We start from the raw sequence: 24,301 nt of genomic DNA, 5'->3' as shown, positions 1-24,301 counted from the left end.
AACAGCTCGCCTACAGCCACTTGGTGGGTACATGGCAAAGTTAGACTTTAGACTCGTTGGACTAACTCAAACATTCAACATTTACATGCTAGACATTTTACATACCTTAGCTGAATCAATTTTCATACCAGCCCTGTGAACTAGGTATTATTATCCCTATTTACAGACATGGAAACCAAGGGTCAGAGAACTGAATTCACTTACCCAAGGTCACACTGCTAGTAACACTTAAATCCAAGACTGTCTGACTCCAGAATCCATACTCTTTCCATTTCCACTTCACCGGAGCTTTGTACATGCAGGATACTTTCAATCAACTTCTTAGAAGACTTACTGACTCCTTGGGGCTCACTGCCAAATTTTCGACTGGTAAATGCTGGGTGACAGTTGTCATTGTCCAATTCTGTAGAGAGCACTTGCCTCATGGCAGGAAAGGAAACCCTGGAGAGCCCTTCCCTGGACTCACTCATCTCTCCCTCTTCCCAGGTGCCTCCGTCAACTGTGGAGTACCTCGAGAAACAAGGCATTGATGTGCGGGTCCTCCAGACAGAGCAGGCAGTGAAGGAGTATAATGCCTTGGCTGCCCGAGGAATCAGGGTGGGAGGGGTCTTCCATTCCACGTGCTGATGGAGCCTTAAGGAGAATAAATCACTAAGCCACAATGCCTCTGACTATCACTCTTACCACTCTCACCAACCTCCCCAAGCATTTTTCAACAGCTGCTCATGCCCAGTGCTGGGCTAGGGTTTGGGATGCATGGATGACTAAGGCAAGGTCCCATTCTGGGGGGAACTGAAAAGGGAGAAGACAGATATTTACCAAAGTTTAATAATACAGTAAATGTTAGGCCAGAAATATGAGAAAATAAAGGCAAAAATAAAGCCTTCTGTTTTGAAGGCCAAAGAAAAGTTTCAGTGCATTAAAATTACATTGCGATTGATGCTTTGGAATGTTTAACCATTAATTCAACCAATTTTTACTGAGTACTTTATATGCCAGGCACTGCTAGAGGCTCCAGAGAAACAGCAATAAAAGTCTTATCCTCTCAAAACTTATATTCTAGTGGGGAAAATAAACAATAAATTCCATAATGAAAGCAGAATGTGTTATGAAGAAAAAGAAAGCAGGATAAGAAGAGTAGTGAAGGCTATTTCAGATACGTGGTCAGGAAAAGTCTCTTTGTGCAGATGACGTAGGAGCAGAACCCTGAATGAAGTGGCAGAACATTTCTGTAATAGTAACAGTAAAAGGAGCAACGTCCTGATACTAGGGATCTAGGTCATCTGTCTTACTAGCTAAACCTCACCTTCCCTTGCTACGAAATGATGGGGCTGGACTAGACCACCGTGGATAGTCTTTGCTCTGTTAAATGCCACATGTCCTTTGTGAAGCCTTAGAAGACACTGATGAACTATAATAAATTATCACCATCTCATTAGTTTTCATTCCTCCCCCTCTTTAAAGAGTTAGAAGTATGGGCTTTGGTGTCAAATAGCCTTGACTTTGAACTGTGGCTTCCTGCCACTCATTGGTTGGGCATTTATTTAATCTCTTCAGAGTTTCACTGTTCTCATCTGTCAGATAGGGATAATAATTAGTACCTGGAGTGATTTTGTAGGTATTAAATGGGGTGATTCATACCATGTCTTAGCATACTGCTTGGCATGTAGTAAGGACTCAATAAATTGAAGCCACTGTTGTCATTGTATTTTAATAGGTGTGCTGTGTAAAGTCAACGTTTCTTTTTATGGTTCATAACATAGCAGCTTATTTCATAGATCTGTAGAATGTTGAAGCCCAAAGGAACTATCTACTCTTATTTATTCATTTTCTTTCATGCCCATTTAATAAGAGGCTCTTACTGAGACTGATTTTCATATGACCAGTTATTGCTGGGCCCTGAGGGTAGAGAAATGAATAAATTCTAATTCTTGCCCTCAGGAGTTCTGTGGGAGAGACAAATCTACAGATAATGATGATACAGGCATTAATGTTATAATAGTTACAAGGTCTAATGGTGACCTAAAGGATGGCCTAATCATACCAGAATGGAAGGGAAAGTAAGGAAGACATCACTAAGAACAGGACACAAGCTGAGTCTTAAAGAACAGGTGTTCATCTATTCGCCGAACATTTGGCAAATTTTAAACATTTACTAGGTCAAGTGTCTATCACAGCCACAATAAAATACAATTGTCCCACCTCAGCCCTTGTTGAAGCCACGACCCCAGAAAGCTGGGTTTTGCTCCATGTGAGCCTGTCACCTGCTTGGCCCAGTTGGATATCTGACTGGGCAGCCAATCCACAGACCAAACAGCAACTTAAGATGTGGCTTGGCAAGAAAAGGGGAGCTAAGACTACTAGAATGGAAAGTGAAGGAACCTCTCCAAGTTTGCCCAGCAAGGAAGTGGCAGTGTTCTCACCATGCATCTGCTCACAGAGTAGTTGGAAGAAACACGTTAAATACAGAGTGATGGTATCAATGTTGCAAACTGGCACAAAGCTACCTAGACACCTGTTTTGTCTCCGAGTCATCAGATTAGAACCCAATGCTGTGTCTTGATCTCTGCTACACACCACCTTAAAAGGTCCATGGGAGTGGGATGCCTCACTGGCTCAGTCGGTAGAGCAGGCAACTCGACCTCAGGGTCGTGAGTTGAAGCCCCACACTGGATTAGAGCTTACTTAAAAGGGGGGGGGGGAGGGCATGAGAGTGAGATCCTCACAGACCTGACTTAGCCTGGAGGTCTGAGGAAGTCCTGCTCAGTGTCCTTCCTGCCACCAGCAATTTGACAGATACAGGATCTTTCTAGGTCTCAGTTCACTCAGCTCAAAAAAGCCAGGCACCTATACGGCTAGAGGGTGTTTGATAAAATTCAGACTGTTTCTCTATTGATGCAATCAACTTTTTTAAGTGGAATGTAAAGTGAGACATCTCTAGTGGGTGTTGCATTAGGTGTGGGTGTAATCAGTGTTCCCGAGTTGTCTCCACATTATAGAGAACTTAGTACAATCTTATTTGAGACAGAAGTATCTGGCAGTGACATTATTAAACTTTGTATAGAACCTGGTAATAAACAGCTCCTATTTCTGAATCTGTTCTCCATGGTCATTGCTGGAAATGTGCAGAACCTGGAGAAAAGCTATTTTTCCACGTGACACTATACTTGGTCCCATGTCTTAATCATTAAGCCCTTTGATTTGATTTGATTTGTAGGCAGCACAGCCCTCCCTCTGCCCACACTTAATTTATTCTAGCTTGAGTGGTTCCTAAGACGAGAAGTCTGCCAAGTGCTTTCTGGGTACCCTATAATTCTGTTTGCAGAAGTCAATCGTGTCAAAGCCAAATATAAAGTCCTTTTGGAAACACGAATCCCAGGGCTGGCTTTTGCAGGCATGCCATGGTACTGCTAAGTTTGCTCTGGAATCATATTCATTCTTCCCCTGCCTGGTATGTGCCAGTAGCTGTGCCGGGGATACAACAGATGTTCTCACTGTGCGTCTACACACAGAGTAGGTGGAAGAAACAGACATTAAATACAGAGTGATGGTACCAATGTTGCAAACTGGCACAAATCTACCTAGACACCTATTTTGTCTCAGAGTCATTTTAACATTAATTTTTAATGGCTTTTTTTTTTTTACATGAAAATGCAGATTTCTGGCTTTTCTGGAAGAACTGGAAGATCTTATACCCCCAGGCCCACACTTACAAACCACTGAGTAGAACTGAATGACAACTGTCTTCTGACAGAAGCTATGCTCTGACTGAAGAGAAATGAAGTCTATTATCTTCCTCCAGGTTGCATGACTCCTTTTCCCCTGCCTACCTTCTTTAGAGGTTTCCATCTGTGAACCTGAAATAAATACTTAAGTAAATATCCTTAAAGAACATATAGAAGGCTGTCGGAACACAGAGGCCACGCGCCAAGCCCACAGGAGACACAAGACAGGCTCCAGAATGAGGCTCAGTTCTGGAGAATGAGAAGGAACCAAAGGAGACAATTTGAGGATATATTCTGGGGCTCAGCAGGTCCAAAGGTCTGAGACAAAACAGCATGATGAATGTTGGCAAGAACTACAGACCTTCTCTATAGCCAGAGAAGTACAAGAATGTGTTGCAAAGGCAGTATGAGGCTGGAGAGCAGGGGAGGGGCATGAAGAGCCTTCGGGGACAGAACTTTAGACTTTATCCTGGGACAGGAGTGGGCCACTTGAGAGGGACTTAAGCAGGGGAAGGGCATGAGCAGATCTGGGTTTTAGAAAGATCACTCTGGTAGCTGTGTGAAGACTGAACTGAAGGGGCAAGGTTTGAGGCAAAATCTTTAGGAAGCTAATGCCCCATTTTAGGGGAGATGATGGTGGCCTGCACTAGGACAGAAACTGAGTATGAGAAGGGAATTGAGTCAAGAAACATCTAAGCAGAATTTAAAGGACTTGATGGCTATGTTTACATGAGGGGTGAGGAGGAAGTCCAATGTGACACCTAGGTTTCTAGCTTTGCCTGCTGGGTGCAAGGGAGACTGCTTACAAAGCACAATAGACCCATTATGGAAACCATATTCACTAAGAATCAGGAGGCCTGGGTTCCAGCCGTGGCTTCACCATGGATTCTCTCTGGGCTTGTACATTCACTTCTAAAATGAAGGTGCCACGCCAGAGTGATCTTTATACCCCCTTCAGGTCTTTATAAGGTCATTTTTTTCACTTCATTCAAAGTGTGGAAACAGATGCAGAAAAATCAAGATTCTCATATTCCACAGAACCTGATAATTCAGGGTAAAAGGAATTTAAAAGGTTGGACCCAATCTCTCATGTGATACTTGAATTCCTTTGCAATAAACTTGTTAGGAGCTTGTTCAACGTCTGCTTGAACACATCCAACATGGACATTTTCTTATCTCCTAATGTATCCCATTTAATTCTCACCTACCTTTTAAAAACTTAATACTAAGCCATAATCTGCCCCTTAGTGTATCTCCACCTTTGGTGCAAAACATACTATATTCTGGGTATTAAGACCTAGGACAAAGTCCTAGCTTTGCCCCTTAGGAGAAAAACATAATCTCAAAACCTCAGTTTCTACACCTGCAAAATGGGAGATAACCTGAAAGGATTTTTATAGCAGGGGTACTAGATCTGAAAAGGATGCAGCACAGCCTTCTCCCAGGAGGCTTTCTAAAGCTATAGCATGAGGGGCTCAGTTGGCAGCCATGGGTTTCATTGTTTTCATCTACACTCCAACCTAGCAATCATCATTAGATGCCTGGGTAAGGACCGTGCTATGATTCGGCCTAGCTCCCAGCTTCATTTTGTCACCAGGGACAGCACTTTTGCCAGGGTATCTGTTGACACAGAAGAGCCCACTGATGGCACATCCTTGAGATATACAAAACAAGCAAGTACACTAGAAAAGGCAGCGCTGTGAAGATCTTTCTTCCCTTAGTCCCACTCTAGCAGGTAAGACGTTCTGGAGCCAGACTACCTGGGTTCAAACCCCAGCTCTATCATTTATTAGTTGTGTGACTGAGGCCAAGTTACTCAATTCGCTGAACTCCAACTCCCTTGCTTGTAGAACAAAGATGATAGTGTAACTATTCAGAGGGTGGTCGTGAGGATTACAGGAGTTAATTCATGCAAAGGGCTTACAACACTGCTGGGCACAAGTCAAGTGCATTAAAGCAAAAGCCAAACATGCTTGAATTAAAATTCCAGCTTCACCTGAGTAATCCTATAATCTTCCTATTATTTTTATAAGTTTTCCACGTACCAAATACGATCAAGATTGGCTGCAGATTCAGATTCTACCAAGCATTATTTGATTGATCCCATTCAACAACATTTAAGGTATAATTATCTCTATTTTATAGATGAGGAAACAGAGGCATAGAGAGCTGAAGATCTGAAGGCTTTTTCCATATACTTTCCCTGAGCTGGTGCAGCCTAGGCCTTTGGAATCATCTTGGATTTGAATGAATACAGGCTTTACTACTTACTGTACAGGTTTCCTCCCAAGACTGCTCACTCTAAAGTCTCTGGAAGACTCAGTTGGCTGCAGCAAGGATTAAATGACAGGTAAGGTAGCACAGCCCTCACACAGTTAACATCTCGGGTGCACTTACTGTTCTTACACCCCAGCTACACCCTTAACTCACACGCAGCTCCAACTGGAGTCATCAAAGACGTAGTGTGTAGTGGGAGAGGACTTTATTTCTTACACTGGATCCCTCTTTTCCATAATCCTTGTTTTTCCTAAAATATGGCCCTTATATATTATTTTGGTTCTTAGGGTAATGACAGGCAAGATCAAGAATCTCCCTCAGCGATGAAAATGATTCATTCTCTAGCTACTCCTTCAGTCCTTGGCACAGATACTGCCTGAGTTGGGAAAAGAGCTTCTCAGCAAGATAGCGACGTCTAAGGCCATTCAGGAACTGTCGATGGTGAAAAAGCACACCTGTGAAAGGAGTGGGCCCTGGCAAACAGACTACTGATGTAAGAAACAAGATTATGCTCTAATAAGCAAGTCTTTGGAGGTGACGAGAAAATTACATCTTTGTTTCATACTTGAGGAATGTAACCATGTGATATAAATGTTGAACCTATAGCCACATAATTTTTTAAGGACCAGGAACTGGAACACCTAGGTGTTTTCCCAACTTTATTGGAGGTATGAGGGGACAGGGAAGGAGGAGGTGTAGATTTGAAGGATTTTGGATTTTTAATGCAAAATAATTTATCCTGTATTTGATACTAGACAAGACTAAAAGGGTCATGTCCTCCTTATGCCCTTACGCCATTTCCAGGTGAAGTGCTCTAGGCTTCTGCCTCACTCTAATAGCTAAGAAGGGCCTTCCAGCCTCGGCTCTAAAACCTGCTTGTGCCTCAGCGCCTTGCAGGTTTGGGCATTATGTAAACTTTCACAGACTTGCTGAAGGGGATGGTGCCCTCGATGCTGGTCTCCACCTGGGATGACACCTCACCACCCTCAATCCAGGGGGACTTTGGAATGCGGGAATTGGAGTTGTAGGCCAGCAGCAGCCTGACTTCCACCTGGCATGGTTCTGGAAAAAAAAGACAAAAGAAATCCTCTATGAGGGCAACTGCTAGGAACTGGGATGAAATGTCAAATAAAAGCAACATCAAAGATGGAAGCAATAGGGTTTCTAAACATTTCTTCATCTGCCCTCATCCCTTCCCCCTCACCAAACAAAGACACTTTCCCAGCTTGAATCCTGTGAGGCTGAGCCTGAGCCTGCAGATGTGCGGCTTCTCCGCCACATCTCTGTGGGCTCCCTGCAGCTCAGATCCATGGTGGATCAGAAGGGAGCTAAAAACGGAGGCCTTCTAGCCTTAAGAGAGGGCCAAACGGGCCTACATATGGCTGATTCTCATGCCCAGATAACCGTGCTCTTCCTGTGTGGTTGAGCTCGGGCATGAAGGCTGCATGTATCACAGACTCTACCATCTTAGTGGAGAAGCGGCCCTGATTAGGAAACACTTCTGGCAAAAAATTCTCACCAGTGAACAAGAACATGTTTCAGGGACCTAAAATCACGCCATTAAACCTTTCATTCTTTAAATGACATGACATTATGGCACTGATCTTGTGCCTGCATGTGGCAGGCCCCAGTAAGAGTGAGTAATCCCTCCCTCAAGTTGCTGACTGTTGGAGACAGAGACACTTACAATGGAGCACAGCACTCTAATCAAGTCTGTAAGAAGAATGAGGAAGGAGCCCAGGAAGGCGTTGGAATAGAATACCTGCTCTGTGCCAAGCACATCACCTGAAGAGTATGCACCCCGCCACACCATGAAAGACTGTCACAATCCCCAAAAAGTCTCAAGGCTCTGAGAGGTTCTAAGTGACTGCACAAATCCACACCGTTGACAGAATTTGAGCCCAGTTCATAAACTGAAGCAATTCATCTGTTAACCATGTGGTCTCTATAAAGGAGGGGGAGAGAATTTCCGGAAAAACTTAAAGACCATTGCAAAGGGCCAGGAATAGAATAAACTTGGGAGCAAAATGTGCAAGTGTTGAAGATGAGCCCAATGCCTAGATATATATGGGACGAGAATGAGGGCTGGAGGGATCTAAGTGAACAAGGGCAGAGGTCCCAAGACTTCTCAATGCCCCCCACCCCAGGCCTCTTCCTAGTCACGTCCTGACTTCTCTCTAGGGACGAGAGCAGAGACTGAATTGCTTTTCTCCAGCCAGAGCAAACTAGCCAGACCAAGAGAGCAGCCCTGGCACCACCACTTACCAGCCACTGGTATGGACACCATCATGTAATGAGGGGCCTGACAGCAGCCTGGGTATAACTGTAATGAAGCCAGTGCTGCTCTCCAGCATCAGGCTCAAGTATCAGCTCTCCCGCTACGTATGATCCCCTCTTTTGGTCCCAGATGGCTGTTGCCAACCAGCAACCACAACCTAGCCCTGATTCTCATAGCACTTTCAGCCAAATCCTGGGGAAGTCAGAGGACTCAACCCCACCTGTTCGTTATGCCTTCCCTCACCTGCATGTGGTAAGAATGGCAATTCCAGCCATTGCCATCAGAGCAGAGGAGAGGGGAAAGACAACAAGAGGAGACAGTAGGAGAAAGGAACAAAAGATCATGTGGGACAAACCATGTAATCTGTTCATCATGCCTGGAAGATCTCTTATGAGGTATGCATTCTTGCTTCCATCTTACAGATGAAGAAAATAAGACAGAGAGGTAAAATAACTTTCTCAGGATCACTCAGCAAGGGAGGCAGAATCTGGAACCTGGTTGGCGTGACTCAAAGCTTCTGACATGGCAGACTCCTGCCTCCCAGAGGAGAGGCCCCTGGTACAGAGCTGATGAAGGCCTGCATGGAGGAACACCCACCAGCACCAGGCCCCATCTCCTGGATTAGGAGAAAGAAGGCACAGGTGCATTCAGAAGGAGAACATGTTTCACTTTGGTGTCCCAGGTCGGAAGGGATTTGGTAGTTAGGAAATGTGAGTGCCAGCCTCAGTGCCACCGCTGACCAGCTATGTGGACCTCCATTTATGCATGTATAAAATGAAAAACAGAACACTAAATTCCCCACCACCAACTTGGTCTAAGGATTAAATGAATTTTAATGGCATATTGAAAATCCTGTATTCAATTTTCATTATTTGTTGAGCACTTACTACCTTCCAGGCTCAAAGAACACATGATACAGAGGCATCGGAGATACAGAGGTTAAGATGATTAACAAGTTCTCTGCTCTTGTGGTGCCTTCATGCTAATGGGAAAGTCAGTAACAAATTAAATGGGAGAATTCCCAACATTAGTTAGCACTACGCTGAGAATTAAAAAAGAGGTTTGTAACAGCAGTCTCTCAAAGGGGGTGATCCTGAATGAATTATAATTCTTCAGGCTCAGGACAGCTTGGTAGCCCTAGTTCGGGCAATGACTTACTGTGTGACCAGGGCAAGTTGGTAGGCCCCTCTAAGAACTTTGAGGCTCTTCTGAGATCTAGCATGCTGTGGTTTGCCTCTCTGAGCTGTGGGCCTTCCAAAACAATACTGTCCCATGGCCTATCTTTCTAGCTATCAAGTCTAGGATCCCTTTATGAGAAGAGATTAGAATAAGAAATTCTCTACCTTCCTGTGGTGGCTAATAGTGCAGAACATTCCAGGCAGCAAGGATATGAAATGAGGGATGCTCAGGGAGGAAGATCCCGGGTAAAGCATTGCCGGATGCCCCCTAAATTGGGCCAGGACCAGGGTCACTGACTAGACCCCCAAAGGGGCTGCCCTGATATTCAAGAGCACTACTTCCTCTTTGTGAAAACTTTATTATGTCATTTATACCCACCTAACACCCCTGACAGAGGGAAACCATTAATAAGGGCATTAAGTCACTCATGTAAGTAATATAGAGAAAGAAAAGTCTAGAAAGCAACCACTTAAGTCTAAAATAAACCAAATTTGGTGTCATGAAACACCTTCCCCAATAACAACCATGCTTCTGAATCATCTTCAATGATTGAGAAAATACCAGTGAGGCCAATTCTCCCCCCACTTTTTCCAGTTTCTAAAGCAGCCTTACAGGCTTGAAATGTAATGTCCCATGCACTTGTATTCTTCCATTTTATTCTTAAGAATTTTTAAAGTTACTTACATAACCTCCCTATCTTTTCACAAATTATTAAATTATTACATTAAACCAGCCCATGTGGAAGGGGAGGGCAGTAATAGTTTACTTGTTTGGGGGGAAATGAACTAAATGGTTCATATACAAAGACAGAGTGATTTTTTTTTTTTTAATTTTTTTTTTTCAACGTTTATTTATTTTTGGGACAGAGAGAGACAGAGCATGAACGGGGGAGGGGCAGAGAGAGAGAGGGAGACACAGAATCGGGAACAGGCTCCAGGCTCTGAGCCATCAGCCCAGAGCCCGACGCGGGGCTCGAACTCACGGACCGCGAGATCGTGACCTGGCTGAAGTCGGACGCTTAACCGACTGCGCCACCCAGGCACCCCTGAATGATTTTAATTTGGGGTAAGAAACATGAAACTGTTTCATTTCTAGACAGAGCAATCCTCAGAACCAACTCCTAGGTTGAGAATTATCATTTTCATTTGAAAGGTGAGGAAATGGATTCAGAAGGGAGAGTGGCTTGTCCAAGGCTATGCAGCAAGTCAGTAGCAGAATTAGGACAAGAAAATAGTATGCTGGCATCCAGCCGAGGGCTCTTTCCAGGAGATTCCATTCTATTGTAATCTCCTGTATACTTTCTGACAAAATCTTGTGCCGCAAGCAATCAAAGCAATGCAGCAAATTAGTCTAAATGCAGCCAGTTTAAGCTTTCAAACTCCTTAAGAAATTAAGTACAGTCCTCAGCAGGCTTGACTGAACCATGTATTTCTCAAAGTGCAAAAAAACAAACGCCTCAAGGTAAGTGTCATCCCCAGGAGCATATTCTCCTGTCCACCTTGGCCCACTGACCCCTTACCTGTCCAGGCAGTGTGGGAGAGGTACACCTGAGTGATAAGCCGGTGGCGCCCTGGGCCAGGATTCCGGAAGTCTGCTGGCTTAGGATGAATCATCTGAGCCTGGCCATCTGGATATAAGACCTAAGAAGTGAGAGAAGTGAGAAAAAGAAATAGAAGAGCCATGAATTTTCAACAAAACTGCAGTGTCTGTTGTGAACCCCAAAATAGGAGGGAAAGAAGATACCAGCTTTCATTAAAAACTGTTCCAGGAGTGGGAGGTAATGCTGTTGAGATCCCTGTACTCTCTGCCCCAGCACAAAGCAGTATTTGATAAATGTTTCCTGAATTCATGGTGAAGAAGTGATAGGAATAAAGTGCCTCTATTCAGTACAAGAATAGGCAAAAGTACTAATCTGAGTGTGAAAAGCCTTCCCAGACACCCCCATCTGGGTGACTTGCTCCCTGCCTGGCTCTGAATCGCATCACAGGCCAGCACCCACCACCAACCATCAACCATTTAGAATAATTTTGTGACTGCATTTTCTCCACGAGGTTATAAGCAGCTAGGAAGCTCTTTCTATAGCTCTGTCAACAAAGGGTCTGCTCTGTTAAAAAACAAAATTCAACCACATAAGTTTGAAGATCTAATTGGCTTTACTGAGTATCGAGCAAGTAGAGAAATGTTCCCAGGAGTCGTCCAAAACGGAAAGGACACATTCCTGGAATGGGTCGAAACTGTAATTAAGTCTTGGTTTCCTGTTGTGGGGGTCAAATGGCTCCAATTTGGGCTGTCTTTTTTTTTTTTTTTTTTCTTTGTTAACAGCTCAAATCACTGGCTAGTTCTCAAATCTCACACATGGCCAGAGCCTTGTCCTCACTATCGTAGGGGAGCCTCACAGCTATCTATGCAGAGGGCCCCTCACACTGCACGGTGTACAAACGAACTACACGAACAAATACAGCTGATCCTAGAACCACATGGCCTGGACTACGGAAATCTACTGATAAGGACAAAGTAGGGAACTACACAGGTCTTTCAACTATGCAACTCTGAAGAGGCAGGTCTCAGCCCACCTGTCCCATAATGAAAAAGGACTTCAACTACCTCCATTTTTTACCCCAAACTTTCTCATCAATTCAGTTCTTCTTTCCAACCTATCTCTTAACTTAGACAAAAGACCCAGAAGGCAAAGCATCTCCTGACAGGAACCAAAACTACCCCCTCAAACAGTAATGACTGCACTGAGCCAGCAAGACCCCACACGATTGGCCCAAGGACAAGGAGTGACGACCTTCACTGCCCACCTGCATGTACCCACCCACCTTGTCCACATTTTCCTTCTATAAACCTGGAAGTATTCTCAGCACTATGGAGACAGTCTTGGAGATATTAGCCTGCTGTCTTCCCAGTGAAATAATTTCAGTGAATTTCGTCCCTGAAATAAATTGCTGTCTTGTTTCACTACCACCTGTCTCTCGGTCTTTGGATTTTGCCAACAGCTAGTGACTAAACCTGGTCTGCTTGGGACCCTCCAAACCAGGTGCTCTTGCGATAATCTCATCTGTCCAAAACAGAAAAAGTGCTGGTCTGGACAGCACGTTCCTACCATCAGAGCTGTCCTGCAAATAGACAGTGAGCTCCCCACCTGTGAAGGCTTCCAAACAGTCTGGCCATGCACTTGGTGGGCTGGCTCTGGACATTTTCTAGTAAAGTCTAGCAGATGACCCTTAAATAATCTGCCTGTAATTTCATTTATGCTTAGTTGATCACTGAACTTTTTTCAGGGATAAATGTGAAACAGTAGTTCTCAACCCTAGCTCCACATTAGAATCATATCAGAGTTCTCAAAAAAAAAAAAAAAAAAATACTGGTATAGTCATGGGGCCTACCTTCTGGATTCTGATTTAACTGGTGTAGGCTGAGGCCTGTGCATCATTACTTTTTAATGTTTTCTGAGTAACTCTAAAGTGGAGGTAGGGTAGAAAACCACTAATATGGGGAAAAAAAAACACAACCAAAAATGTGCAGCATCAACTCAGAATTAGTTCTCCGTACATCTTATGATTTATAATAAAGAATTCCTTAATGAAAAAAAAAAAAAAAAGATTCCTGCTGGGAAGCCAGAGTTTTTTTTCCCCCCTCTACTGTCACCACAGGCAAATCTTCAGGGCCTGACTCATTCTTACCTCTTCCAGAAGCTTTCCCTGCTGGCTCCAGGCTATTCTGTCCTCAGATTGTACTCACTTACTGTCAGTGCTTGTGTCCCCACTTTTATTCATATCCCTTATGCCTAGAATACCTCCTTCAGCCCCTATCCTTTGCTCTTACTCATCCTTTCAGACTCATCCATGCATGAGTGTCTCCACAAAGTCTTCCTTTTCCTCAGCCTCCAACCACAGCGTCCAAATTAAATTGTCTCACTGTGTGTGTGTGTGTGTGTGTGTGTGTGTGTGTGTGTATTGTAAATATATTACAGAATTTTTTATAGTAGCTAAAAATTGGAATTAAGCCTGTAGGGGAGGAAAAATAATTTTCCCTCTACCTTTCTAGGTTCTTGGCTAAGATCACATTTATAATAAAAGACAGATAAACAGGAGAAAAACAGAAGTTTAAAACATGTAAACATCCTGTGTACATAGGAAATACCCAGGAAAACTGATTAACTCCCTGAAATGGCCCAAGACATCACCTTAAATACCATCTTCCACCAAAGACCAAAGGAAGGTGTTGCGGTGGGAGGGAGCCAGTTATGGGAGGTTACTAGGTAAGCACAATAAACAAAGGTAAGATTGCTATGCAAAAAAAAAAAAAAAAAAAAGAAAAGAAATATATATATATATGTAAATAAAAATCTTTATGCCCAACCTGGGGTTCATGCTCTACCAACCAAGCCAGACATGTGCCCCTGTTGTGCAAACTTAAATTGGTGCCTGCTTCACTGATAAAAGAGTTTCTAGAGATTTAGTAATCCTTGTCTTCCAGGTACAAAGGAGACACCTTTACAAATGGTGATTTCCCTTATAAATGTAAATTTCCCTCACAAAAGGGCAACTTCTCTGTTTTTAGAGATTCTCCAGGTTCTGTGGCCTCTCAAAAACAATCATCCCCAAATATTCTTTATGCCAAAGAGGCATATTTAGAGTGGCATATTGTGTTCCCCTCCATTCTTGTCTTTGAAACTTCCTAGTTTCATAGTCAGAAGCTGAGTCAGTACATTACTCCGTTACTTTAGTGAACCAGTCAGTCTCTTATTCTTGAGAATAAGTCAGCTCATTTAAATGGCTGGGTCTTTTTTCAGAAGGTAGTGTTGCAGATGGGTTCCCAAAATTAGGCCTATAGTACGCGACCAATCAGGTATTTATTAAGAGGCCCCAGTATTCTTCTGTGCATGTCTGAATGATGACTGAACTTCTGTTTTATAACTGCATATCTATTTGTCTTTCACTGAAACTGAGCATCCTGAGGGCAAGAATTTAACACATTCACCCCTGCAACCCTAGTGCTCACCATGTGAGTAAGCATTACTTCGTGGATGGGTGGATGGATGGGCAAGTGGGTAGTATTTTTGTGGGGCTTAACTGCAGACTGTTTAAACTGACTGGTATCTCTACTGCATCTGGCATGTGTCTCTAATATGTCTAACTTAGGAAAAAATACTCCCTAGTGATTTTTTCAACCCATAAATTTTGCTCACCAAGTGGACCCATCCACAGCCTGAAAAGGATTTGTTTATTACAGTTTGCTTGCAGCCCTGAAAATACCAAGTTTTAACTTCACATTGTAAGACTAGAAAGACCCCTGTCATTCAGTGAACCCTTACTGGGTACCAGTGGCTTTATATACTTCATTTCCTTTCAGTGTCAATTGTTCCTAGTTGTCAGTTGTAGAATCTGAAGTTCAGAGTTTAAAGTAACTTGCTCTAAACCACAATCAGTGGAAGAGATGGGATTCACATCAAGACTCTTTACCATTAAGAATCTCTTCTCTCTCCTCACTTTCTGTCCCTCAGGTAGAAATTACAGGGCTGCTGAAGTTAAATGCTTCAACACATGGTCTAGAAGCTCTATGAGGACCAAAATCTGACAGACCTGGACCTTTACGGTGCTTTGGGGATCCTGCACATGTTCCAGGGTTGCATCAACATCCAGGGCCACAACCAACCCGGATGTAAACCGCAAAGGGTTGTCTGACTCGCCTGCTGGCTCAATGATTGTGGCTGAAGCTTTGTGGATCTGCAAGCAAGAAAAAAACATAATGATCCTGAAGCCAGGTCATCCCTGGGCGACAAAACATGCAGCTTTCTGTCTCGTTATTAACAGGTGAACATGTGAAAGCCAATCAGAGGGAAGGCTCTAGCCCAGCTATTCAACTGGTCAAAGAAGATCACCAACGTCAACAGTTCTGACTGTCTGAACAGACTTGACAGGACCTGCTCTGGAAGGGGGAGGTGTAGGAAGGTACTCTGCCGCAGCATGGTCTGTACAATTTTGACAACTTCTACAGGTTTGGATGTCATGAGTCGGGGCATCAGGTCAAGAAGTTTGTCCACAAAGCTGTCCTGTAGGTGGGGCAAATCAGCAATAAAACACCTGCAGGAACAAACAGAAGCCAAGTGACTAAGCATTCATTTATCACAGGATGATCCCCAAACATATGCCAAATCCTAAGGTAGGAGAAGTGATGAACTGAAGGAGCTCATGGTCCCTGAATGAGAAAGCCAGGCACCTATATAATTACGCCTTGGTGATATGAGCATCCTGATAGCCTTGTTTATTGAATACCCCTATGTGCCAGATATACTCTTCAAGTGTTTGGCATGATCTTATTTAATCCTCCCAGCAATCCTGTGCATTGTTACAATCATTATTTTCATATTATAGATTCATTAATTAAGTTAACAAATACGTCTTTAAGACTGCAAGTGCCAACTACTATCACAGGCACCAGGGACATAACAGTGAGCAAAAGAGAAGAAAATGCCTATCTTAATGGGGCTTATATTTGTAGAAAGGAACACAGAGATTCAGAGAAAATGATGTTGCACTGAGGCTTAAAAATGTTAAATAAACTCATTCCCAGCTCTGATTCCACAGTACTCCTGCCTTACAGAAGGGGACAGTTGAAAACTATTTCACTGAGGTAATAGCAGTGCAGGGACTCGGGCTGAATTAAGAAAGAATGTACAACTCTATGCAAGAGATGAGAAACTATGGCATACCAAAGCTATCACCTTCCTAAAAGTCTCTTCAACCCAAATGTGCAAAAAGACTCTCCATCTTAAATCTAAAACCAAGGGCACCTGGGTGGCTCAGTCGGTTGAGTATCCAACTCTTGATTTCAGCTCAGGTCATGGTCCCAGGGTTGTAGGATCAAGCCCCAGGTTGGGCTCCACACTGAGCATGAAGCCTGCTTAAGATTCATTCATATTCTCATTCTTTCTTTCTTTCTTTCTTTCTTTCTTTCTTTCTTTCTTTCTTTCTTTCTTTCTTTCTTTCTCTCTCTCTCTCTCTCTCTCTCTCCCCCCCCTCTTCCCCTCTCCCCTGCTCGCACAGACTCTCTCAGAAAGAAAGAATGAAAGAATGAAAGAAAAAGGGAAAGAGGGAGGGAGGGAGGAGGGAGGGAGAAAAAAAAATCTAAAACCAAAGTAAGGCATGAACTCAGTTGAGATGTGAAGCTAGGATCTTAAAGAGCCAAACTGGAGTGTATCATCTGCTAGAGAGCAGCACCCACTGGTGAAGCGTGGTATTGCAACTCAGCCCTACAGGAAGCTATCTCACCCAGATGAAGACTCAAAAGTATAGTCATGTAAACTTCAGGTTTGATGAAGTTCATGGGGGCAAGGATAAGGGGTGGAAGAATGAAATATCTGACTTAATAAATATTAGACTATAAAATCCTATAAATTCTTTCCTCCTAGTATTATATTGCCAGTACATCACATGTCTGGTCACCAATTCAACTACCACTTCTTCGCTAAGCCTTCCATTCATCTACTAGATCTGTTTTAACCAATTTATTTCATACAGAACTCTGAGAAAACATAGCTGTACTACAAAATAAAGGCTACCTACAGAATTATGGAACAATTTTTTGTAGATTACTGTTGTTGAATTTCCGTATTTCTCTATAAAGAACAGTGGTGAAAAGAACATTTTGTTGAGATTTTTCAACAAAAAAGTTTGTTTTACCATCTAGATACTTGTCTTTTTGTGGCCCAGCTGAATGTTGAATCCAAATGATTCCCGATATTTTTACTGTACCACTGTTGCACATTTAGCTAAGTTTAAAGAAGTTTACATACCCCTAAAAAAAATGTGTGAGGGCACACTGCCACAGATAACAGGTTGGATGTGTGGGTTAAACCAAGGATTCTAGCTTCTGATTGCTCTTGTTGCCCTCTAAGTGCTGTTATCTGCATAACCAGGAGTCAGTAAGCTAGATGGTAATGAAATAGTTACCTCTGAAAAAAGTCCACTTCCTGTAAAAACTTTTCACACATCCCAAATAAGGGGTCAACTCTGTAGAAAAAGAGAAAAACAAACATACATACATATATTTGGCTTATGTAATCTTCGAATTGAGGAATGAGGACCAAATTCCCAGAAACCTGAGCCTACGTGAAAGGAAACCAGAGGATTACACTATCAAAATTATCTCTAAAAGGAAGAGCAGATTCCTAATGGACCTAGGGGGAAAATATCTGCCAGAATGCCAAGACCCAATTAAAACACTTCAGTGGCTATCAGGCTCAATGAACACTCAAAATCAAGGGCTATCATAGACCGTGCCTGGCATCAGACTCACTAAGGATACAGGGCAGAAGCACAGCTTGCAGGCAATCCAGCGCCACGTTCCTCCCCTGCAGGAGTCCTCACCGCACTCCATTCAGCCGTCCACAGAGCTGTCTGGGAGCTGTGATCTTGCCGTGGACAGACAGCTCAGGTACAAGGAGATGACATCTACGTCAGTTGAGTTTGCAGACCAGCCTGGATTAGAAGCCTCATGCTCCATAGGTGCTAACATCTCTTGAAACAAATCCATAGGCATACCCTCCAGGGTCCCCACAAGGGATGTGCCCAGTTAAAAGAATCACTGCACTCAGTAGAACCCAAAGCTATGGTGTCTGCATCAGGCAATTACAGTTTACTAATAGTCCCTTCTGGTCTATATGCAGTTTTCTCAGTGACAATTTTTATGATCACAGTGTTACCTAGTAAATGCAGCTGATATACCAGGTTTCCAGGGAATATACCTAGAAAGTTAACCAAAGGTCAAATTCTCATGCAGAAGGGGAAAAGTGTTGTTACTACTTTGCCCATAGACAGGACTATGTTCTTTCCTCACTTGGCTTCTCTGGCTTCACAGCCACTCATTTTCTTTTTATTTCTTGTAATTGCTAAATGAAACTTTGTATTTATTTTCATTAATATTGTATTCATTAGAGGAGTAAAATTCCAGTGAGGAAAAACAGACAAATACTCTCTCCTTATATAAAAACATGCAAGAAAAGGGTGTCAAGGTTCTTAATAACCTAGTTTAGTCTTTCTACTAAAATGTAAGCTCCATGAGAGCAGGGACTTTTATATTAATTATTTTGATATATATTTTCTGGCACAAGCAACTATTCAATAAATATCTGTTGAATGAACAAATAAATGAGAAATGACAAATGGAAACTTACTCTACAAACAACATGCATTTGAATTCTTTTCCTAAAAAACAGGTAGCACTTGAAACTTTCTTAACTCTGATAAACTACCAGAAATGGAACTGCAATCTAATAGTGAGCTTCACCCACTAAAGATCTCCAGGAGTAAGAGGGCTGGAAAGGAGACCTCAGGAGGGGGTAAAAAGAAAACGATTCAGCCAAGCAGTATCAATGTGGGGTCTGCCTATATAGAGTCATCTTGTACAACTTCCCAATAGTAAAACATAAAATAGATTTGGGAACTACCTCCAAACCCCAAAACAGACCAAGAAGCCTCACCTACATGCTATATGAAGTAGGCCTTTATCACTAAGAACCTCCACTTTTTTCTCGGGGTAAGGAAGGAAAGCAGAGGAAAAGTAAAGTCCACTGGGAAACCAAACACTGATCTACTTTCATTTATAAGTATGCAAAGACCATGGAAAATTATTAGATGCTATGATCAGGGCTGTAAAGGAGACCAAGCAGACCTCAGTGAGAGAAAGTCAAGGCAAGTAAGCTCAGAAAATCTTTTTTTTAATTCTAATAAATAACCTCAGTGAGATTAAAGAGGAGATCTGAAAGGATACTGCACTGATAAAGCAAGAGAAACGGCTATGAAAAGGGCACACTGAAGAAAGCATACTGGTAAATGAACAGTAATAATGAAATCAACTCAAAAGTAAGGAATACTATATTGAAAAATGATGAAAACTGAAGTCATAACTTAAAAGAGCATATTGAGGGGTGCCTGAGTGGCTCAGTCGGTTGGGCGTCCGACTTCGTTTCAGGTCATGATCTCGCGGTTTGTGAGTTCGAGCCCCGCGTCGGGCTCTGGGCTGACAGTCCAGAGCCTGGAGCCTGCTTAGGATTCTGTGTCTCCCTCTCCCTCTGTTACTCCCTTGCTTGCATTCTGTCTTTCTGTCTCTCTCAAAAATAAAAAAGATTAAAAAAAAAAGTTAAAAAAAAAAAGGAGCACATTGAGGAATTTACACAGAATATACAGTAGAAAAGTTAAGACACTGAAATTATGAGAAAAAGATATAAGGGAAAATAGATCCAGAAGACACAACATCCAGTATGACAGACTAGAGTGGATGGAAGTAGTAGTAATTAAAGAAATAATGGTTGGGAAAAGATCCCTGAGCTAAAAGCAGAGTTTATACTTCAAAGTCCCACTGAAGGTCAGTTAAAAGCACTGAAAGAAAACACGTATCTACACACATCCTGGTAGAATTTCTGAATTCTAAACAGAGAGAAAAAAAAAGAACCAAGAAAAATAAGGAAACAAAGGAAAGAGAACCAGACTGACAAAGGATATCCTAACTGTAACATTAAATACTAAACAGTAACTCAGCAACATTTACAGAGTTCTGAAAGAATTCCAATTATGCATAAGAGCAAAAGAGAGGCAGTTTCGGACATGCAGCGTCTCAATGAGTGTACCACTTACATACTTATTCAGAAAAACAATTACTAGAGAATGCACTCCTGTCAAATAGTGAATTAGAACAAGGAATTTTAGGGGTGCCTGGGTGGCTCAGTCGGTTAAACGTCTGACCAGCTCAGGTCACGATCTTGTGGTTCATGAGGTCAAACCCCACATTGTGCTCTACGCTGACAGCTCTGAGCCTGAAGCATGCTTAGGATTCTGTGTCTCCCTCACCCCCTCCCTCCCCCTCCCCCACTCGTGCTCGCTTTCTCGCTCTCTCACAAATTAATAAACAGAAATTTTTTTTTAAAAAAGGACAAGGAATTTTAAAAAGCAACTGTGGCACACACACACAAATGAGTGAGCAAGTTAGAGCTAACTCATTTTGAAAAAGTACTTATAAAGATTAATGCATACTTTAAGAAAGGATTCTTAAAATAAATACATTATAAAAACATAATAAGCTGAAACTTAATTCCGAACTATTTAACAGTATGAGACAATGAAATAAAAACACATTAGAACTTTCATCTTGATCTGAGGTGACTGTGATAAAGGTGATTAAAAAGTCTATTTAATTTTTTGTGCTGATAAGTTGAATATGTTTATTAAAAATGTAAGTAAAAATAAGTAAAAATACTATTTCTACAACTAATATAAGCTAACATTTATCAAGTGTTTAGTCTGAATGAGTCAGGCAAGTATTTTAAGAGCTTTACATATAATAATTCGATAATCCTTGCAATATCCCTATGAGGGCGAGGCAGATACTATTATTATCCTAGTTTAACTTACAGGGATCGAAATGAGGGACAGAAATATTCAGTAACTTGTCCAAGGTTACTAACTTTCCAAATGGTGGGAATCAAGATCTGAGTCTAAGCAACAAAGAACCATAGTCCTCTTAACCCCTATCTTGTACTGCCTCTCACTTGAAAAGGTTAGAAGTAGGATCAGAACTCATGCTCGCTTCAGCAGCACATACAAGAGAAGTAGGATCAGAACTTTCAAACCCTTGCATGAAACAAAGATATAAAGAAAACAACCAATCCAGCAAAAGCCAAGAAAGAAAAAAGAAAAGAAAAGAAAAGAAAAGAAGAGAAAAGAAAAGAAAAGAAAAGAAAAGAAAAGAAAAGAAAAGAAAAGAAAGGAAAGAAAAGAAGCAGGAATGCACACAAATGGAAAATATAAATTACTACAGCACAAGTAAAGACCAAATATATTAGAGTCTTTGTATAAGGACATGGAAAAATGAAATATTGTTGGGGCAAAAACAGTTTCAAACAGACAGCGAGGCAAACCATAAGAGACCCAAGTGCAGAGAACAAGCTGAGGGTTGATGGGGGGGGGGGGGGGGGGGGCAGTGGGAAATGAGTGATGGGCACTTGTTGGGGTGAGCACTGGGTGTTATATGTAAGCAATGAATCACAGGAATCTACCCCTGAAACAAGAGCACACCATATGCAACCTATGTTAGCTAACTCAACAATAAATTATATGTTAAAAAAAAAAAAAAATACTGTTGGATGAAATTTAAAGGAGGCAGAACACAAAGTATATCATTATTCCATTTATATTAATACACACACATTTATAATGTAGATGTGTTTATCTGGCTTGGGAAGAGTCTGTTGACAGTTGTTTTAGAAGGGGTAGATTACCAGGGAACCTTCACTTAATCTGCAATATTTAAATTAAAAAAAAAATTTTTTTTTAGTAATTATACATAAACTGAAGAATATTGAAGAATATATCTATTTTCTTTAAATAAAAAAGTGTAGATGCCAACACAAGCACCTGTCTTTGCTCAGCTGTGACTGGCAAATAGTAGGGATTAAACATTTGTTAAATGGATGTATGGCTATCTCTAAGATTAAATCACTACCAGATTTTATCAGGTCATTAGATCAAAATAAGTGAAGAAATCAAATAACATTCAGAATGTTCTTTCTGCCTCGGTATTTTTCAGTGCTTAAAAACACTCCTATTGGGGCGCCTGGGTGGCGCAGTCGGTTAAGCGTCCGACTTCAGCCAGGTCACGATCTCACGGTCCGTGAGTTCGAGCCCCGCGTCAGGCTCTGGGCTGATGGCTCATGATGGCTCAGAGCCTGGAGCCTGTTTCCGATTCTGTGTCTCCCTCTCTCTCTCTGACCCTCCCCCGTTCATGCTCTCTCTCTGTCCCAAAAATAAATAAACGTTGAAAAAAAAAATTAAAAAAAAAAAAAAAAACACTCCTATTTCCTTCTCTATTTCACATTTAGACTGACACAATCACTTGACTAAGCATCACATGTGTCCTCCACCTGGGAACAAGTTACTGCATTGTATCAAATCTACAATGCATCATTCTTAAGATGCACCTTTATTTTATGAAATAAGAAACGGACAATAAAAACACTTTCATTCAAAATATGGCAAAATCAAAATTAAAAAAGTATAAAATCAAAATTTCAGAGAAGTTAAAATTTTAAATGTGCCTTTTAGAACCAATGAAATATGGCAATTCTATTAGAAAGTCCGGTAGTGAGCTCTTACTATGTACCAAGTACCATGTTAAGTGCTTCTACATGTATTATCCCATTTATTCTTCATAAAAACCCCATGAGACAGATGCTGTCATCATTCTCTTTTTACAGACATGGAAACAAGGCACAGAGAGGCTTAAAAAAACCCATTCATAATCAAACAACTAGGAAGTGGAGAGGTCTGGGTTTGAACAAGGTAGTCTCACTACACTGCACATTCTCTTAATTTGTCTTCACTGCCTCGGAGAGCCTACTAGTCCCTTCAGAAGAGAAAAAATGGTTCCTGGCACTAAACTCTTAAAGAAATCTAGCAAGGACCAAAAAGAATGTCATTGTTGCCTAATCAAGTCTTATGTTGTGCTGTAGGCAACAGAGAGCCACTGGAGGGGTTTTCCAGAGACTTAATTTGTTCCAAAGATAGAACTTGGAATATCTGAGAAAATGAAGAGTTTGTATACCTCTTAGCTAATCTTTCCTAAGTATCTTTTCACTTCTCAATAACTTTGGTGAGATCTCTGAATGCATTTGGAAGCGTCTTTGAAAGGACTGTGCCTCGCTTTTAGCCAGCCACACATCTTACCCTCGAGTAGTCCGTGCTGTTACTATAAGTTGCAAGGCTTTGGCCTGCAGCCTCATGTGATGGATAATCACCACCTGTTTGTTCTCCACACCACTGTACATGAACTCCATTTTGTAGGTCTCTTCCATGATCTATAAGGAAAGGTAATTAACAATCAGTAAAAGTGTCATAATGGTCTTGAGAGCAACAGAGAATTCTAGGTGCAATTCTGAACGGAGTTTGTTTTTAGTAGGCTCCATGCCTAACATGGAGACCAATGCAGGGCTCAAACCCACGACCCTGAGACTGAGACTCCACCTGAGATTAAAAGTCAGATGCTAAACCAACCGAGCTACCCAGGCACCCCTGAACTGAGTTTTAATACTGAACTGAGATATTTAAGTGCCTATGGTGACAGAAATTAGGATAATTTGATAAAAATTAATATGTGTTGTGAGAAATTACTCTAGTATATCTTACAAAAAGAGAGTAAGTTGTTTTGTTAGTTAAAAAAAAAGATTTTCGGGGGGGCACCTGGGTGGCTCAGTCGGTTAAGCATCCGATTCTTGACTTCAGCTCAGGTCATGATCTCATGGTTTGTGAGTTCGAGCCCCACAGAGGGCTCTGTGCTGGCAGTGTGGAGCCTGCCTGGGATTCTGTCTCCCTGTGTCCCTCTCCTGTTTGCTATTTCTCTCTCAAATAAAGATAATACTTGAAAAAAAAAAAGACTTTTGGGGTGTCTGCGTGGCTTAGTCGGTTAAGCATCTGACTTTGGCTCAAGTCATGATCTCAGGGCTTCTGAGTTGGAGCTCTCTGTCAGGCTCTGTGCTGACAACTCAGAGCCTAAAGCGTGCTTTAGACTGTCTTCCTCTCTCTCTCTGCCCGCCCCCAACCCCCATGCTCACTTGCTCTCTCTCTCTCAAAAATAAATAAAATTAGGGGCGCCTGGGTGGCGCAGTCGGTTGAGCGTCCGACTTCAGCCAGGTCACAATCTCGCGGTCCGGGAGTTCGAGCCCCGCGTCGGGCTCTGGGCTGATGGCTCAGAGCCTGGAGCCTGTTTCCGATTCTGTGTCTCCCTCTCTCTCTGCCCCTCCCCCGTTCATGCTCTGTCTCTCTGTGTCCCAAAAATAAATAAACGT

At 42.1% G+C, this 24,301-nt stretch overlaps 2 protein-coding genes across 3 annotated transcripts in view; one reads left to right on the top strand and one right to left on the bottom strand.

Annotated features, from left to right (window-relative positions):
* AAMDC (adipogenesis associated Mth938 domain containing) overlaps positions 1 to 662 on the top strand; it is a 31,578-nt gene extending 30,916 nt beyond the window's left edge. The window contains exon 4 of the mRNA XM_045483875.1: positions 487 to 662. Within this exon, the coding sequence (XP_045339831.1) occupies positions 487 to 627 (141 nt within the window). The 3' untranslated portion in view covers positions 628 to 662. The remainder of the gene's footprint in view (positions 1 to 486) is intronic.
* A 5,986-nt stretch (positions 663 to 6,648) lies between these two features.
* Positions 6,649 to 24,301, bottom strand: part of INTS4 (integrator complex subunit 4) — a 118,932-nt gene continuing 101,279 nt past the window's right edge. For both annotated transcript variants that reach the window (XM_045483872.1, XM_045483874.1), the window contains 6 exons: positions 23,184 to 23,314; positions 17,418 to 17,477; positions 15,389 to 15,548; positions 15,048 to 15,191; positions 10,979 to 11,099; positions 6,649 to 7,064 (listed from right to left, as the gene is read on the bottom strand). In XM_045483872.1, coding sequence (XP_045339828.1) covers positions 6,886 to 7,064; positions 10,979 to 11,099; positions 15,048 to 15,191; positions 15,389 to 15,548; positions 17,418 to 17,477; positions 23,184 to 23,314 — 795 coding nt within the window. In that variant the 3' untranslated portion in view covers positions 6,649 to 6,885. The remainder of the gene's footprint in view (positions 7,065 to 10,978; positions 11,100 to 15,047; positions 15,192 to 15,388; positions 15,549 to 17,417; positions 17,478 to 23,183; positions 23,315 to 24,301) is intronic.

Source organism: Leopardus geoffroyi, chromosome D1, assembly GCF_018350155.1.
Source record: "Leopardus geoffroyi isolate Oge1 chromosome D1, O.geoffroyi_Oge1_pat1.0, whole genome shotgun sequence".
Classification (NCBI taxonomy): domain Eukaryota; kingdom Metazoa; phylum Chordata; class Mammalia; order Carnivora; family Felidae; genus Leopardus; species Leopardus geoffroyi.
This window is presented reverse-complemented; position numbering and strand designations above follow the sequence as displayed.